The sequence below is a fragment of the Venustampulla echinocandica genome (assembly GCF_003357145.1).
Source record: "Venustampulla echinocandica strain BP 5553 chromosome Unknown scaffold_3, whole genome shotgun sequence".
In the NCBI taxonomy this organism is placed as follows: domain Eukaryota; kingdom Fungi; phylum Ascomycota; class Leotiomycetes; order Helotiales; family Pleuroascaceae; genus Venustampulla; species Venustampulla echinocandica.
The window spans coordinates 1,734,967-1,751,153 of NW_022474208.1; the positions used below are offsets into that span (position 1 = coordinate 1,734,967).

The 16,187-nt window shown below is 49.3% G+C and overlaps 5 protein-coding genes across 5 annotated transcripts; 3 read left to right on the plus strand and 2 right to left on the minus strand.

The window, feature by feature from the left end:
* Window positions 1-376: 376 nt before the first annotated feature.
* Window positions 377-1,240, plus strand: BP5553_06164 (Uncharacterized protein; the record flags this gene model as incomplete). Its single annotated transcript, XM_032014787.1, has 1 exon — window positions 377-1,240. The coding sequence occupies one exon, from the start codon at window positions 377-379 to the stop codon at window positions 1,238-1,240; it is 864 nt and encodes a 287-aa protein (XP_031869468.1).
* A 2,342-nt stretch (window positions 1,241-3,582) lies between these two features.
* Window positions 3,583-6,567, plus strand: BP5553_06165 (uncharacterized protein; the record flags this gene model as incomplete). The annotated part of the gene is made up of 7 exons (XM_032014788.1): window positions 3,583-3,676; window positions 3,723-4,426; window positions 4,479-4,871; window positions 4,926-5,028; window positions 5,706-5,843; window positions 5,894-6,471; window positions 6,532-6,567. 7 exons carry the CDS (start codon window positions 3,583-3,585, stop codon window positions 6,565-6,567), a joined length of 2,046 nt encoding a protein of 681 aa, XP_031869469.1.
* Window positions 6,568-7,246: 679 nt separating this feature from the next.
* On the minus strand, window positions 7,247-8,533 carry BP5553_06166 (uncharacterized protein; the record flags this gene model as incomplete). Its single annotated transcript, XM_032014789.1, has 1 exon — window positions 7,247-8,533. The coding sequence occupies one exon, from the start codon at window positions 8,531-8,533 to the stop codon at window positions 7,247-7,249; it is 1,287 nt and encodes a 428-aa protein (XP_031869470.1).
* A 637-nt stretch (window positions 8,534-9,170) lies between these two features.
* BP5553_06167 (HHK17, histidine kinase-group VII protein) lies at window positions 9,171-11,920 on the minus strand (the record flags this gene model as incomplete). The annotated part of the gene is made up of 2 exons (XM_032014790.1): window positions 9,171-10,798; window positions 10,846-11,920. The coding sequence occupies 2 exons, from the start codon at window positions 11,918-11,920 to the stop codon at window positions 9,171-9,173; spliced, it is 2,703 nt and encodes a 900-aa protein (XP_031869471.1).
* Window positions 11,921-14,046: 2,126 nt separating this feature from the next.
* BP5553_06168 (uncharacterized protein) lies at window positions 14,047-14,538 on the plus strand (the record flags this gene model as incomplete). Its single annotated transcript, XM_032014791.1, has 1 exon — window positions 14,047-14,538. The coding sequence occupies one exon, from the start codon at window positions 14,047-14,049 to the stop codon at window positions 14,536-14,538; it is 492 nt and encodes a 163-aa protein (XP_031869472.1).
* Window positions 14,539-16,187: the final 1,649 nt, after the last annotated feature.

Genomic DNA, 16,187 nt, shown 5'->3' on the forward strand with positions numbered 1-16,187 from the left:
TCAATACCCGCCGCAGATCAACACCAACCCCTCCGATTTCGCACGCTATTTACCTCTACCTCGATACCTTTCGCAGCGCCAGGCTTGTGAAGACGACGTGTGATCGGGACCCGATCTACCCGCAACGACCGTATCACCCCATCTCCTCGCCCCGCAGACTCGGGCAATATTACGAAGCAGCAAACATCACGACATAAAGATCAGGCTATCGAGTCCTCTTCCCGAACTTTAAGAGTCGAAGGCCGCGAGGATAGAGACCATTGACAGAAGTTCCCCCAAAACAACCGCAAACTCCGCTTGCAGCCCGCTGCTCCCACCACCCACCACCCGCCACCTCATACTCATACTCATACCACCCACCGACAGAATATCTCACATGGCGAACAACAACGGGAGCAACTCCCCCACCGAGGGCCCTCCCCGCAATCGCCGTGGCTCGATCACGTCGCAGACATTCACCTCGCTCTTTGGCCGATCCAACAGTGTTGCGGGCGGCCCAACGGCGCCATTCCCCAATCCCATCAGCACCGGTACCGTTGCTGCACAAGACCAACGTCGCCGCATGTCCATCACCACCCTCGGATTATCCGGAACCTCGCCTACACAAGCCTCGCCCTTCCCCTTTGGCGCACGGCGAGGCAGCGTCTCGACCGCGGGTTCCGAGTCCATCGATGAGAGTGCTATTGATGATGAGGAGGGCCCCGCCAGAAGTGCTCCTACAACCCCATTCCCCCGACGAATGTCATTCGGTGCGCAAGCTATGAGGCGAGCACAACCAAACGGCAGTCCGGGTACAAATGGTAGAGCACCCTCTTCTCTTCCCACAATCCCCTCTGCGCCCCGACGCTCGCCGTCGGGGCCGGGATCTGGGGCTGGAGGTTCGATTCCTCCTCCCAAACCCCAGAATCAAGCACAGGCAAGCATGCAATCAAAAACAAGAACACCATCTGACTATTCCGTTTCTGCTCGTGCAGGTGAAGGTGGAGGCTTCAACTGGTCCGAGCAACTTAGATCTCGAGCTGAGAGCTCCGTCTCGCAATCCCACCGTCCCAACTTCTCTACCTCTCCCCCTGCTGCTGCAAAGCAGATATCGTCTCATGACCGCCAGAAGAGTGTAGGCGACATGGCAACCCCTCCGTCGGCCATTCCTGCCCCTGTTCGCACCCCTCCAAAGCCGGCTAGAAAGCAGCCAGACGCCTTCCAAGAGCGCATCCTCAAAGGAGACTTTTACATGGATTAGCCGATAGGCTTTTCTTTGTTCTTAGTGGTCCCGATCACCCGGCACCTTGCTTTGCAGTGCTGCCTTATGATGGCGTCAACGGAGTTTGGTGGGAATGACAGAAGCAATGTGCTTCGAGCGACACGGTTTTGGATCCCCGAGGGATAATTTATAAGAGTGTACGCTGGTCGTGTTTTCATTCTTGATTTTGTGTTGATGATATCTTTGGCGAGCGCGTTGGCCTTTATTTACAGCCAGACTGTTGAGAATAACAGATTTGGGCGTGTGCCGGCAGGCGTTATATGGCTTTGGCTTGCTTTCAATAATTCTGGCGCGGCCATCACGATTCATGAATTATTTTCCGAAATGTTGCACGGCTTGCAGACATGAGATTTTGCAAGGCCGGGCCCACCCCCCTTTTGCTGTAGTTTAGCGAAATAGGCCGAGATAAGTGGCTACTACTACCTATTCAACTCATATAATAGTACATATTTTTTCGTGATTATGCAGAGTGTCAAGATCGTTAACTTTTCTCTCCGTGGCATAAAAATCGCTGCCTAGTTTGAAACACTGAATTTTATTGTTCTCAGACTTCTCGTTTTGTTGCACATCGCAACCTCAAACCCTAACCAGGTTGTACCTAGAACCCCTGCTCCTCAAACCAGCTTCTACCTCGTAAAGTCTGAAATGACCTCACAAACGGCATGGCATCCTGAACACGCCGATTGAGTCATGTAGAGAGGGGATCCTGTCCTTGAGTATTGGTAATCGGGTATAGTTTCCCTGTCGTTGTCGATGTATAGGAAATTGTTAGTAATTGTGTGTGGGTTGTTTGTGGGTGTTGGTACGGCTTCCAAGTAGTGGGAATTACTAGGTGGGTGGTTGTGGCAAAATGTGCGATGTATTAGGGCTGGTGGATTTGTAGTAAGTGAATAGTTGGAAGATGAGAGGTTCGGGAATCCTCGTCATTGCAAGTTTTACGTGCGGTGTTGCGGTTAGTGGTGATGAGAGATATGTGTTTTTGAAATCGAGAATATGTACACCAGCTCCTTTATCTCAGCAAAAATGAGTCGGGGTCTTTCTTCTAGCCTGCTTCTACCCATATCACCATTCTCTAGGTTGCATGCCTATTTAAGTTTATACCAAACTCTTCGAGTACCAAAACGGTACTAGATAATAATGTAGGCATCCACACGAACTCCAAGTTTCCAACGAACATGGAGTCTTTCGCGGCGGAGGTATGGGGTGATCTGCAGAAGTTGGCACTCTGTGGAACTGGTGAGCGGGTGGTCTCAAGTGATTGATTTCTAATTTAATATCTAAAAACAGCTCTGTCAGCTATTGAGTTTATTTCGCAGGCGGTTATACGTTATGGAATTTCGAAAGCATATACTGCGAAGAATTTCTTCCTATCCGAGCGTCACCATGGGGCTTTCCCTTTGATCTTCACAGATCCATTTGTCATTCTTCTAGTTCTCTTAGGTCTGGCATGTAGTCTTACTAACAGCCAATTCTTGCGTAGCTGGCACATCTTTACAGGAGGCTTTGCTTCATATATTTGATCATTCGGATCGAATATCTAAGAGCCAGTGTCTCGGGCCGCGGCTAACAGGGCAAAATATCCGTTTGGCTTGTATAGCTATGTACGTTCTCGGTGCCTTGCTAGGAGAGTTTGAGCCTATAAAGCGAAAATGAAAACTATTAGGGAAAGTTGGGAATCGCCAACTTTTAATGGCAGAGTGTTGGTTTCCAATGTTAGGTAAGGAAAGAAGGAGTTGGTCCAGCATCCCGCTAAATATTATTTTGGCCACTATTTAGTCTGTTATAGCTAAGTATATACAAAACCATGATTATTCCTTCTAGTCCTTGAACGCTAGACTAGTCACTAATTTCGATATTGTTCTCCTATCAACTCAGACACAGGGGTATCGAATCGTTGATCCAATTCCGCTACTCGAGTAGTGCTTGGCCTCCATTGACATATTTATATAATGGCGATACCCGGCCATTTAATTCTGAATTGCTTGCTGGGTCGAAGTATGGGATATGATTTGTGCACTGATAGCTGTATGACCATCTGGTCGTGAAGTGGGCTGAACCACACAGTTGTTTATTGCTCTCTAACCTTTGTAATCTACTGCAAGGCGGACCGGGGTTCAGTCCGGCCGATAAGGTAGCTTTGCTGATAGTTGCAGCCTGAGGCTATAAAGGTGGCTGCAAGGAATGTATCAAATATTGCCTTATATCTGTAGTCTCAGTTCCCATTCTTAATGTCGCGGATCTGGGTTCCCACAGCATCATCCTTACGTATTGTTCGCTCATGTCCGCGCTGGTACTTTACATATTATTTTAATCTGCTCGATATGGAAGACGACGACGCTCCATATTATTGTATTCCGCAAGCCCGCTGCAGACTATGCCAATTTGAGTTGGAGGAGGGCGAAGTAGTTGTTGCAGGTGCGCTATCTGACATCACCTTTTGACGCCTACTTACATGTTTCAGGTGTTGATGACCAACGTGTATCGTCTGAGTTTCTATTCTTCCGAAATACTACCTTCTACGATGACGATATCTTCGGAATCAAATTCCATATGTGTTGCCGCAATACTTGCAGGTTTCGGGGTCGTCAGAGTCCTTGTTATCATAGCAAGTGTCACGATTTTAGACTCTATACAATATCGTCAAAGTTCCTTGCCACCACGAAATATAGCTTTCGACCACCTACCAATGAAGAATATCGACGATGGGACCGCACGCTACGGATTCTAGCGGAGAGGCTTAAGGCTTCCTGGGCAAAAGGGCTTCCTGATGAACTATGCCAAATAATAGCTGGATTTCTTGTACGGGAATGTGCAGTTATCACCGCTCAAGAACTAGCGGATCAGGATAGTACAACCAATTCTATTGTTGACCTTTCTCATAATGTGTACGTTCGCTATGTTATGATCGACGACATCCGCTATATTGGAAGTCTTCGAAGTTCTTCCCCGTCAGAAGTCAAGGCTGGAGAAAGGCTTCTGCTCCACGCTCAAACCATAGGCACTACTCTGAACGTTTACATTGGAGAGGACCACCTGGGCATCAGGCAGCTGCAATTATCTTCGCCCAGTAATGCATTGTCCAGATCAGACCTCAGCACGCCAGGACTATGGTGGAGAAAGCTCTCCGAGCCTTGCGGCTTTTCAAAGGTCGGGATAAGAACTGACGTAAGTTCAAGGAAGGCTATTGCATTTTCTGTAAAAGCTAATATCAGGCCAGGGTTTAAAACTTAGAGATATCTTTAACAATAAAGAGCAAAATGCCACTCCTTCTGCCCGCATTTCCTGGCCAATTCCCGCACCTACTGCCACAATTATTGACCTCGCGAGTCTCCAACGCCCGCAGAAAGAACCCAGTGGCCTTCGGATGTCCTTTTTCGAATGCAACGCTGCACGCACAAGCGGATACTCTGTGGCTACAAATGGAGTGATCACAGCTACTATACATGCGCTGGGTCCCAATATGGACCTCACATTTTATAAGGGGGTCGATTCCTTTTTTGGCTGGTCAATGGTTTGGATATATATGCCTATTGACCAAGGCGAATATGTGACCGAGATTTGTAGGCGCTACGGATTTAGGCATACTGGTCTAGACTCCCTTGGATTAAGTGTTGGAAAATGATAGTCTATGCTCCAGTTATATCGCTAACTTGAATGTTTCTAGTTCACTACTAATCAAGAACGAACCACTTTATTTGGCTGCTACCTGCCGCCGCCATCCTCAAAAGCGGAATATCAATTCGAGCGTATCCACACTCCGCCAAAGAGTCCGTCGCGAATATACTTCAATGAATGGGACTCAATATTAGGGGGAAAGGAAGTCAAGTTTCTAGGCTTTGAACACACTAAACCGCCAAAACCAAAGCCTTACCCAAAATCGCTTGTTCCTATATCGTCATGCCCTCAGACATCATATAATGAACCGTAGTTTTACTCTTATTGTTCTATGGGAGATGTTGTAGAAATTACTCTGTGTGTTGACAAGACCGCTTGTCACAGACCTATTATCGGCATGCTTCTCCACTATAGCGACAAGCACCGAGCCTGTGTGGGGCAGTTCCGCTTGACTGGGTGCTTAGGCCCGTTGAGGTCAACCAAGCTGGGAAGCTGCATATAGGTATCAAAAAGACGAAAAAGGGATTCCAGTACGTTGCGGATGTCAATATGCGTTCACCGACCGATTGTAGCTCCATGTCCTGGCTTGACATTTCCTGGAATGGAACTTTGGAGTGGCCATTTTCACATCGTCAATGTAGATTATATCATAACGGCAATTAAGAAGCCACCTAATCTGGAGTATCCGTCCTTTTTCGCCCGGCGGACCTTTAGATCAATGATTTGAGCGAATTCCTTGTGAAAATGTAAGTGACCATATCGACTATGTTGTACCTCTGTAACTCTGTCATGATATTCGAGGCTCTCCACTGACTGGGGGCAAAGGCAGACCGATTGTTGATGTATCCGTCAAGTTTCCGCCCTGGGGAGGATTCCAAAGACGGTGAATTGTTGGAAAAGGCGAGAGTTCTGTACGGTGCCATATTGAATCCTATTCAAGTTCAGCGCCGTGATAATCCATCCGACGGTAAGCTCATACAGGCCTAATTGACTTGATCATGCTAAACCGTTGAACAGACACATGGGTCAAGAGCTACACGAAGCTCTTGGCATTCAATCAGACGCAATATGATCGAGTTCTATCCCTCGACTCCGACGCGACCATCTTGCAAACCATGGACGAGCTTTTCCTCCTCCCTCCATGTCCGGTCGCCATGCCTCGAGCATATTGGCTTGACCAGAGCAATCGTGCCAGTGCTCTCAGTTCCCAACTTATGCTAGTCAAGCCTTCAACAGCGGAATTTGAACGCATAACTCAAGCTATCAATTCAGCCGGTAAGGGCCAATATGATAGGGAGATCGTTAACAACATATACAAAGACACCGCCTTGATCATCCCGCACCGCCCTTATAATCTCCTGACACAGGCATTTAGGGGCGTGGAAACCGCTAACTATCTGGGGAATGACAAAGAGCAATGGAACCCCGATAAGGGTTTAAAAAAGGCGAAGTATCTGCACTTTTCAGATTGGCCGGTTCGTAAGAAACCTTGGCGCGAGTGGAAGGAGGAAAAGTTAGAGTGCGATGACGAGTACACTTGTCGGTCAAACGAGTTATGGCTTCAGTTTTATAGCGACTTCGCAAAGAGGAGAGAGGTAAATTGCAATGGCTTCTGAAAACACGCTTTGAATAAATAAGACTAACGCTCTTTGAAGGAAATATGCGGTGATATGCCTGAGGAGGACCGGTGACATATGTGACCTGCGCTGGTGTTGGTTAAAATCTTGCGGGCGTTCGTCGGTGGGGGCACCTGTGGAGTATTGGGTACCTAGAAAGCGGTATCCTTTGGAGTTATGGGGCGTTGGATAAGGCATGGGCCAAAAATCTGAATCTCAGCATAGATTATGTTTAAATAAGGTTTCGTGGAACTTCTTTCCACCGAGACTGAGACACAATGGCGGCTGTGTCACTTTTGGCTTAGCGGGAGCCCGTGTGACTCCCGAAACCCAATATATTCTTAGCGGATAGCAACAACCTTTCTTAATAACCGGTGTTGGAACTTCATGATAACCGCTGTGCTAGACCACGGCCAGAATATGCTAAGTTATTTATCATCAAAGTTAGATTTAATCCCGAGTTCACCCATTTTCAGTATCGTTTATGGGAGGATAGGAAGTGCGTAGAAGGTACCTAGTTACGAATAGTTACTCGTATTAATTACTATTGTTTAAGAATAAGTTAACATATAATACTTTACTTCGTTATTCCATCCTCTTTCGTAGGCCATATTTCATACTGCCATATTTTCATCCCAACCCAACACTAACAATACTCGTACTACCAACTCCCAGCTCCAAAATGCCCAAGGTCGAACAACACAACTCTAATACGCCGGCTCCTTTGCCATGATACCCATACATACATATATTCTCACAATTCTCCCTTCCGCTCCCCATACGGGCCTCTTCCCCAATCCAACGGATCACCGCCAGGAACACAAAGTCCCAATCGCCAGAAGTAGTCCCTGTGCGAGAAGAATAGCTCCCACATCTTATACCTCGCGGGGAAGTGCCACCGCATATCGGAAACTGCGTCCTCAGCTTTTATACCCTCAACATCCCTCACCATGAGTCGCAACCGCTCGGCATCTCTCACGGCATCAACCTCCGCCCCTGCAATACATTCTGTGTCCTCATCTCCAACACAAAACCTCACATCGTCAAGTTCAGGCTGTAGCTGCAGCTTCGAGATATATATTTCTCCCGCATGAGGACGATATCCCCATTCAGATAGTGGCAGCAGGGGAACGGGATCGTTGACATGCGTTACACGTCTATATTTCCCTCCAAGATTCCCCGTCCCCTCCTTTCCCTGCTCGCCAAGGAGACCAAAAACATCATCAACATAATCCCTCAACCCCACATTCCCAACCCTCGGCTCCCCAAACGTCGTAACCACCGGCTGCCATCCTAAAGCCTCGACTTCCAACCCCGCAAGAGCAGCGACCGCGCCACCCAATGAATGGCCCACAAGATCGAGTCGATAATCTGGGTATGACGCACGTAGATTTTTAAGGCGGGGAATGACATAAGGTCGTGTGTTTTCCCAAGAGGTCCAAAATCCAGTGTGGACTGTGCAGTTGTTGCATTTTTTCTCCTTCCCGGTCGAAGAAGTCTCGGTGGGGAGTTCTGAATCCGGAGCACTTTGCCGCTGCTCGTCATCACCTCCTGGCTCCCCCGGATAGGGAATATACTCCTGCGGCACAGAACTCAAATCTGCAATCGTATTCGCAAGGCTGTACGTCCCACGAAACGCTACCACTATCCTCCCATTACCCCCATCTCCACTCTTCCATTCTTTTCCGTTTCTGTTTCCCATCCCCTGTTCCCCACCGTGAGAGATAGCAACATACCCACAACTGTCACTTAGCAGAGGTCCGGTATTAAACGTATCGATTAGCTCGAAGGTGGGGAATTGGTCGCAGCGAGAAAGGCATTTGAAAGGATGGTAGATTCCAGATGTACCGACGCAGTAGGATATGTCAACGAGGCGGGAAAGGAATTCGAGGTCTGCGAAGAGAGGAAGGTGGATGGTGGTGTTTAGAGGGTCGGGTGGATGGGTGAAGGAGAGGGGTCTCTGGGAAGGATGGAGAACGGTACTGAGACCGAGGGAGAAGAGGATCGTGAGTGTGACGAAGCTGGCGTGAAGGCGAAGCATTTGTATGGCGGTGTTACATGTTCGCGGGTTGGGTCTTGTAGTTTGATCGTTTGGTACGGAGTATGAAGTGGTGATGTAAATCAAGAGGGAAGGAAGTGTCTGGTGATGTCGTTGTGGCCGGAGCCACGGTCAGGTCCCAACGCTAGCCCTGTACCCCACAGACTACCTCAACCCCCGCTAGCACGATACCGAATCACACCCTACTAACGCTAACCACATACCTTACCTTGCCTACAGGTACCTAGGTACTTTAATAAAGCTGAATCAGTCATCACTCAATCAATATCAATCTCAATCTTAATCCTATGAAGTTCGCCTTTTTCATATTATTAACTCCTATTAGTGTCATACACCAACACAAAACTCCCACCATGTAAATATATGTAAAACAATCCCCTTGGGGTTTTGCGTACGAACAGAACACCGTCCCAGCCCATTTCCATTTCTCGTTAAACGCCTTACCCCAGCCAGCGCTCCAGCGTCTCAGAACAGGTATTTTGTAAGCCCAGTCTCTCAGTCCTGTACCAATTTGCAAACCCCCATCTCAAAACTCCTTCGTCCAGAATCCGCTGATGCGCCTAAGAACGCCACCAAAAAAAAGAGCCTGTCCCATCGCAGCGACCGATATAGCAGTCTCTTAACAACAGCCGTCACACATAACAACTTTGTCGAAATGCTCCACAATCAATCTTTCAATATCCATAACCTTGTAGGGCTTTGCGAGGAACCCTTTCATACCAACCTTCTCCGCCTTCTCCATACAATCCCCGGTAATATCAGCCGTAACAGCAATAATCTTCGTTGTCTCTCCCGACTGTCTCGCCAAGTCCGAAATTTGAATAGATGCCTCAAAGCCGTCCATATTCGGCATCCAAATATCCATCAAAATGACATTAAACTTTTGTTCAGAAGGTCTTGACAATGACTCCCTGAAGTGCTGCACTGCTTCGGCGCCGTCGTGGGCGAGGGTTATGTCGGAGGTGGTATAACCGAGCTTTTTTAATGACCCTTCGGCGACGTTTCGATTTATGGCATTGTCTTCGGCAATTAGGATGTTCAGGGGGTATTCTTTGGCAAGGTTTGGATTGAACACTGGACGTCTGTGAGACGGAATGGCTGAAGATCGTCGAGGTGCTGGTCCTGGTCTAACGTCTAGAATACCATAAATGGAAGGGCCCCCAGGCGTGCTGGATTCCAAGTTGGGCGTAGGTGGACCGAAGTGGAAGGCTCCATGAAGGGGAGCCCCAACCAGAGGAACGTCTATATTGGCTGGGACTAAAGTTGATATGGGAAGCCGTATGAGGAATTCGGAGCCCTTGAAAGGTCCATCTGTAGCAGATCTTTCCAGAGTGACATCGCCTCCCAGGTTCTTCCGAACACGTGCCTTGGCGTTGAATAGGCTGAGGCCGAGGCCATCTCGAGCCCGGCTGATAGAAGCATCCTCCTGGAAATGTGGTTTGAAAAGTTGTAGTTTCGACTGTTCAGAGATCCCACATCCTGTGTCCACAACCCAGATCTCAACAACCTGCAAATTCTTGCTCATCTTGAGCGTGATTCTAATGCTGCCAGTATCAGTAAACTTAATGGCATTTCCGATGACCTTCTGTAAAGCGAATCGTAAATGGACGTCTTCGGTGATAATAACTTCAGGAAATCCGAGCTCGACCGTCAATAATATTGTTTTCTCTTGCACCTCCCCCTTGGAGTTGATAGTCCTAACATCGATCGTCTCACCGGTCTCGGCCTCAGTGTGAACCTGGCCGGTAGGATGATCGTTCTGCAAAGCGTCGTTTAGCAACGTTCGCATGAATTCCCTAGTGATGATGCGTCGATGGTTTGCACTCAATGTGGATGATATCCGGGGAGAACCCGCCATTCCGTGCGCGTCTACATCCGGTGAAGCTCTGCCCGAGGGCCTTTCGGACTTCGGCACCGTCGTCGTCACTGTTCCGCAGACTTCGCAAGAGGTGGCGGCACTATTAGGAAAATATTCACCAAGGACCTCCGTCTTTATCACCGTGAACATCCGCTTTAGGGGAAGCCCGGAAGAGTCGATTTCGTCAGGCCGCCCGCGCTTTGTGCTTACTGGCGATGGTAGCTTTCCATACTCTGGGTTTGGAGTATGAGACGTTGAAGCCACTGACGCTAACATATAATTGGGCGAGTCATTAAAATCAGGGGTCATCGGCATTTCTGGCATCCGCATGTTGAGATCATATGCATGTACTACATTGTCCGCGGCCTCCACGGCGCGTCTAGAGCTATCTACAGAGTTGTTAGTGAGCCGTGATGGTGCAGAAAATGAGACTTACCTTGAACTTTCTCGATGTGACTTTTAAGGTGCTTGAAGGGTTCACGTTCCTTCTCACTCTGTTGAGCGGATATAGCGTCCAGCACCGTCGCATACATGATATCCAACATACCCACAACACCCTGCATTGGTGTCCTTAACTCGTGAGAAAGACTTCGGGCATATGGTTGTAGTGACAAGGGCGGAGTGAACCCGGATACCGGTGTGTCGTTGGCGGGCGTAGGATCTCTTCGTGGCTCTTTCTCAAGTCCGCGGTCCTCGAGAATCCGTTGCAAGATCATATCTTCTAGAGAGTGCATAAACATCTCTATATATCCCCAACTCAACTTCTTCTTCACAGCACCCTCTAATGACCAAATCAAACCAAAATGAGCAAAACACTTCCCTTCACTAAAGAGCGGGACACCAATGAATGCCTCGGATTGTTTCCATGGCATCACAATCGGGTTGTTTGGCAGGAACTCGGTCATCCGCTCGGGAATTAGAAAAACCTTGTCGTGCCTCATATGGGCACAAGGGCTACCGTAGGCGTGGTATTGATAATCCCGATATAATTCTTTCACCCCGGCGCCGTTGTCAACATAGAATGCAATTGCCATGAGACAAGAACCAGGTTCACCCAACGGGGGCATCTCAATGCCGGTGTCCGGGTCATCTACCAACATCCGCTTGCTCACAAATGCGCATTGCGAGCCAATGATATCGCACATACCCTTCACCAATATTCCCCAAAAGTCATGTGTTGAGGCATTCTTGAGCCTTGATTTAAGGTTGACAAGGCCTTCGGCGGCATTGCTCTCAGATGATGGGTAGTATTGGCGCAGTGCGGGCTTGAAGCGCTCATCTCCTCCATGCAATATTGAATCTCTAGCAAAGTCAGGTAAGCAGAGCGTAGCCCTGTCGTTTAAAGCCTCTGCCGGGGACTCGTCGTTCTCCCCCATCTCCTCATCTCCCGAACACCGAGAAGGTTCGCTCTTCGTATCTCTCTCAATCCGATGCTTCACCCGTTGCCGGAGTCGTCTGAATGTCCGAGGACCATTCGGTCTTGCTTCGAGAGCGGTGGTAATATTGTGCATATCATGCATCACAGGGCGGATGTGTCGTCACCTGAGAGGCATACAGAATTGGAGGGGCCAGTGCGGTGCTCCAGATGAACGCTGATGGTCGGCGAAGCGTTCGTGCAGTTGAAATGTAGCAGCCCTCAGATGCTAATAGATGTTGAGTACAAGATGATATTGCTAACTCTCCTATTCCCACAATCGACCCTCTACCGTACGTTCTTGGAAGGGATGTTTGGGAAGGAGATCTCATGAAGGCAATCGAGTAGTGATTTTGGGAAACTTTCGGGGACCCGGGTACTAATTCAGAGCAACGATGAGATCGAGTCAGCGGTATATGTCCGCATCCGTTGCCGATCTGTTTGCTGTTGAACCAGTTTCGTGGGATAAGTGGTGAGGGGTCCACCTTGAGAGGTATGGGTAGCTATAGCGGATGATGGGAAGAGGATAGCTGATACGATACTGGTTTGGTGGTTCCCGCCGGCGCAGTCTGCGTATACGTACTGATACTGGGAGGAGTGAGATGGACGTGGTGAGCATCGAATGCTGACTTGGAGGCAACGGGTGCATTACGACTTCAGAATCATGGATGGATCTAGACCACTAGCAATCCAGCGTGGTACGGGCCGGTAGCACATCGATCGCGGGCTTCTGGCCGGAAGGCTTGGAAGGCTGCGTCGACTGTGAGAAGATGAAGGAAGGAAGCTTGTTAGGGCCTTGCGGTATGGGTTCTGGTGGGGTTGCGGTGGTTGTGGTGGTTGTGGTGGTTGTGGTGGTTGTGGTGGTTGTGGTGGTTGTGGTGGTGATGGCCGTGGTCAAATGCAAATTCCGAAGAATGTAGATAAGTTGTATACTACGTACACGTACTCCGTACAGTCGAGACCGCGGATGGGGTGGAGATCTCGCAACAGGGTGAGCCCTCCAATCTCGCAATAGCTCTCTCTCTCTCTCTCTCTCTCTCTCTCTCTCTCTCTCTCTCCCCGTCTCTATATTTCGTGCCCCGCGCTACCCACAGCAACGGCGGGCAAGGAGATTGGATTGGAGTGAAGGTGGACCGATGTGTTGGGGAGACGAGAAAACACTGTTGCACACCAAAGGGAGAAGAGTGTTTCCAGCAGGAGTGTGCAGGAAATGGCTATGTACAGACTACTACAGAGTCGTACGTAGTCCAGGAGTGCCTGTGGAGAGTCCGGACGACTCAAGACTCAAGAGATCCAGATGACGGCTTGGTATTGGGTGCTGGGGCTTCTTGGGGCTTGGGGCATGTCCTGGTCCAAGTCCTGGGTTTTGGGATCTTGAAGAACGAAGGACCTGGAGCATTGGAGGGCTACGTCCAAAGTTCAAAGCACAGCCCGTACTGTACTTGATTGTGATAGAGAGCAGACTGGAGATTGGAGATTGGGCATACAGCAGCAGTGGGCGTAGAGCAGTGGAGGGCGCTGATTATTGGCTCTTGGTGGCCGCGACGGGGGAAGGGGGGGCCCATAATGCGGATACAGACACGAAGACCAGAAGCAAGAAGGAAGGCTGCAGAAGACTTGTGAATCGGGGCGGGCTTCTAGACCGCCGTCCGGCGCAGGAATAATGGGGTGCTGGCATTGCTGGATCGTCCTGAGTCTGGCCGCAAATCGATGCAGTGATTGCCAGTTCTGGCCCTCGCTGCCAAGCCGGATAGTCACATCCTGCGGGCCCGACAATCATAAAAATCATGTTTCTTTGCCAGGAATACTTCGTACACAGTAAACAACAGACGAGAATTCCAGGGACGCTTTCCTCGCAGGGAAGGGCGGCGGGAACGGATGCGATAGCGGATGGGAGCCACGCCCGGGAACGGGAAGGAGACAGCAGAGGGACCACAATAATCAGAGAAAAAGAGAACTCGCAGCCAAACAGAACACCACAAAACCAAACCAACTCGACATAATTATAATATGGGCAACTTCTTGCGAGGGACAAGGAGCCCAGGACGGAGCACAACTTGCAAAGTCCTCTCGCACTGTACGAAGTGCTGTGCTTGGCAGCATGCAGCTGAAACAAACGACGCCAGTTAGAGTCGTGGACACAGGCAGACTCGCGCAGCCACACGCGAAGGAGACACAAGAGCCAGAGCCCAGCAGCCCGGAACCCATGTATTAAGGCTGGAGATGTCTGGCAATCTGGGGGCCGGAGACAAGGAACAGCAAGCGTTCTCACCTGGTATCTCCGGGCACAGGCTGCGAATCATCGCTGAGACCGTGGAGAATCTGGAGATGCTTCGTTCTGCTCGGTCTCGATGTCTCGATGTCTCGATGTCTCGCCAGCAGAGACAACGGAGGCAGCAGCAACCGCCGCAGCAGCAGAAAACCACCATTTGCCGAGCGTCTCCCTCTCCCTCTCCCTTTCGCTACCTCTCAGAGTCTCCAACTCCAAGTCTCCAAGTCTCCAAGTCCCAAAGTCTCACAGTCTCAAAATCGCAGAATCGCAGGCTCATAGCTATTGCGGTGATAGACAGCCGAGTTGCCTCTTCCAGCCGCTGGAGAGTACGCGTACGTACGGTCGTACCCGACTCGATTATTCCGTGCTCTGGAGAATCAGGAACATCAGAGGCTGAAGACGCTGCGGTGCCGCGTTTCCCGGACGGAGGCATTAACCTGTAGCCTACACGTGCAACTGCAGCTGCAGCAAAGCGGTGGAGCAGCAGCAGTACTGCGTAATTAATGGGCTTATCCTGTCTTGTTTTGTTTTGTTTCGGGCGACCGACTTCGAATTTGTACTTACAAAGGAGACACACGGCGTCGTACCTGTGGTGCGTGCTCGAAGTTTCCACCACCATGAAACCACCAAAGTGACGCCTGTGAAGCACTTATACGCTCGATTGATCTATCTGGGACGGTACGACGACGTCCTCAACTGCTGCCACGGCCGTCAGTGTCAATTGCTTTTTTGGCCCCGCAGTGCCCCCCCCCCCCCCGTCTCGATTCTCGATTCAGGCCGTGGCTTGCCTGTGATACCTGAGCCTCAGATCCATCATCCAAGGGCCATATCTGCTACCACAAATCTCACAAGTCGTGTCTCACTACTCCGCCATTGCATCATCAACATTCTTCCCAAGCCATTCCTTGCGTTAACATATTCGGTACATCTAAAGTAACTCCGCGGGGTTATTTAGTAGCATTGCTCAAGGCAGACGATCAGCAATTCCTCTCTCAAGAGCTCTGGTTGGAGGTGGTTGGAAGGTGTGGATCGGATTAGCACGACTTTCAGCTGAGTTGGGAACCACGGGTGTTATTACTCCGTATAGGTTTTGTTCTGAAAATGGCCCCTACTTCGCTAATCAAGTACATCATTGCAGTAGGAGCTTCCTAAGGAATGACACAGGGGTTTACAAGACCCTGATAATCATAGCCTTGTAAGGAAGTACGGTACATTTTATATTGACTTGACATGTCAAATATGTATGTTCTAGGCTTTGATGGCTCTGCCAAATAAAATATACTACGTATAACAACAGGATTTACTCCCAAGATAAGCCTGGAAAATCCTCAACTTCCAGAGAGAATAACAGTCGTAGGTCAATAGATCATGGAAGGGATGATGATAAGATAAGATCGAACTACTGTACTATAGCAGCCAAAAGACCTGAGGTGGTCGTGATATAGGCACTTAAGTCAGCCAAATGACCCAAGTGTTCGAAAGCCCACAGGCACGTGCCTGGCAATAGAGGTACTGCCCTTCGTATCTGCCTACCTATCTACCTACCTACCTACCTACCGACCTAGGTACGAAGTAGGTAGGTACCTAATATTATTATTAATAACCAGAGAAAGCCATCAGCTTCGGCTCGAATTTGCTCAGCTACTACTCACCGCCTCACCAGAAATCGTCAACTTTTAACGAGGACCCCGAAATGACCCGCAGAGGGCGCGGGCGCCAGGGTAAGAGAACCCTCACGTCGCGAGGCAGACAACGCCATTCTCCATGTTTCGCCAGAGTCACTCGGTATGTAAATTTCCTACAGTCAAAATAGGAATTCCTTGCAAATACTGTCCAAGCTGATAATTTGAATGAAGAAAATAATTTTCTAAACGCTACAACAGCTCACAACAGGAGGAGAGAAATAGGAAAATGAGCAGATTGAAAGATTGTGAGGAGATCTATTGTTTTATGTACCCCCCTTTTTATTAAATGGCACAATTGCGCAGGCTCAATACGCGCAATGAAAAACGGTAAGAACAATCAGAGGAAACGTCATTATCTCATAACCATGTCCTCTCTTTTGGACTTATGCGGGGTTACCGCCAACGTG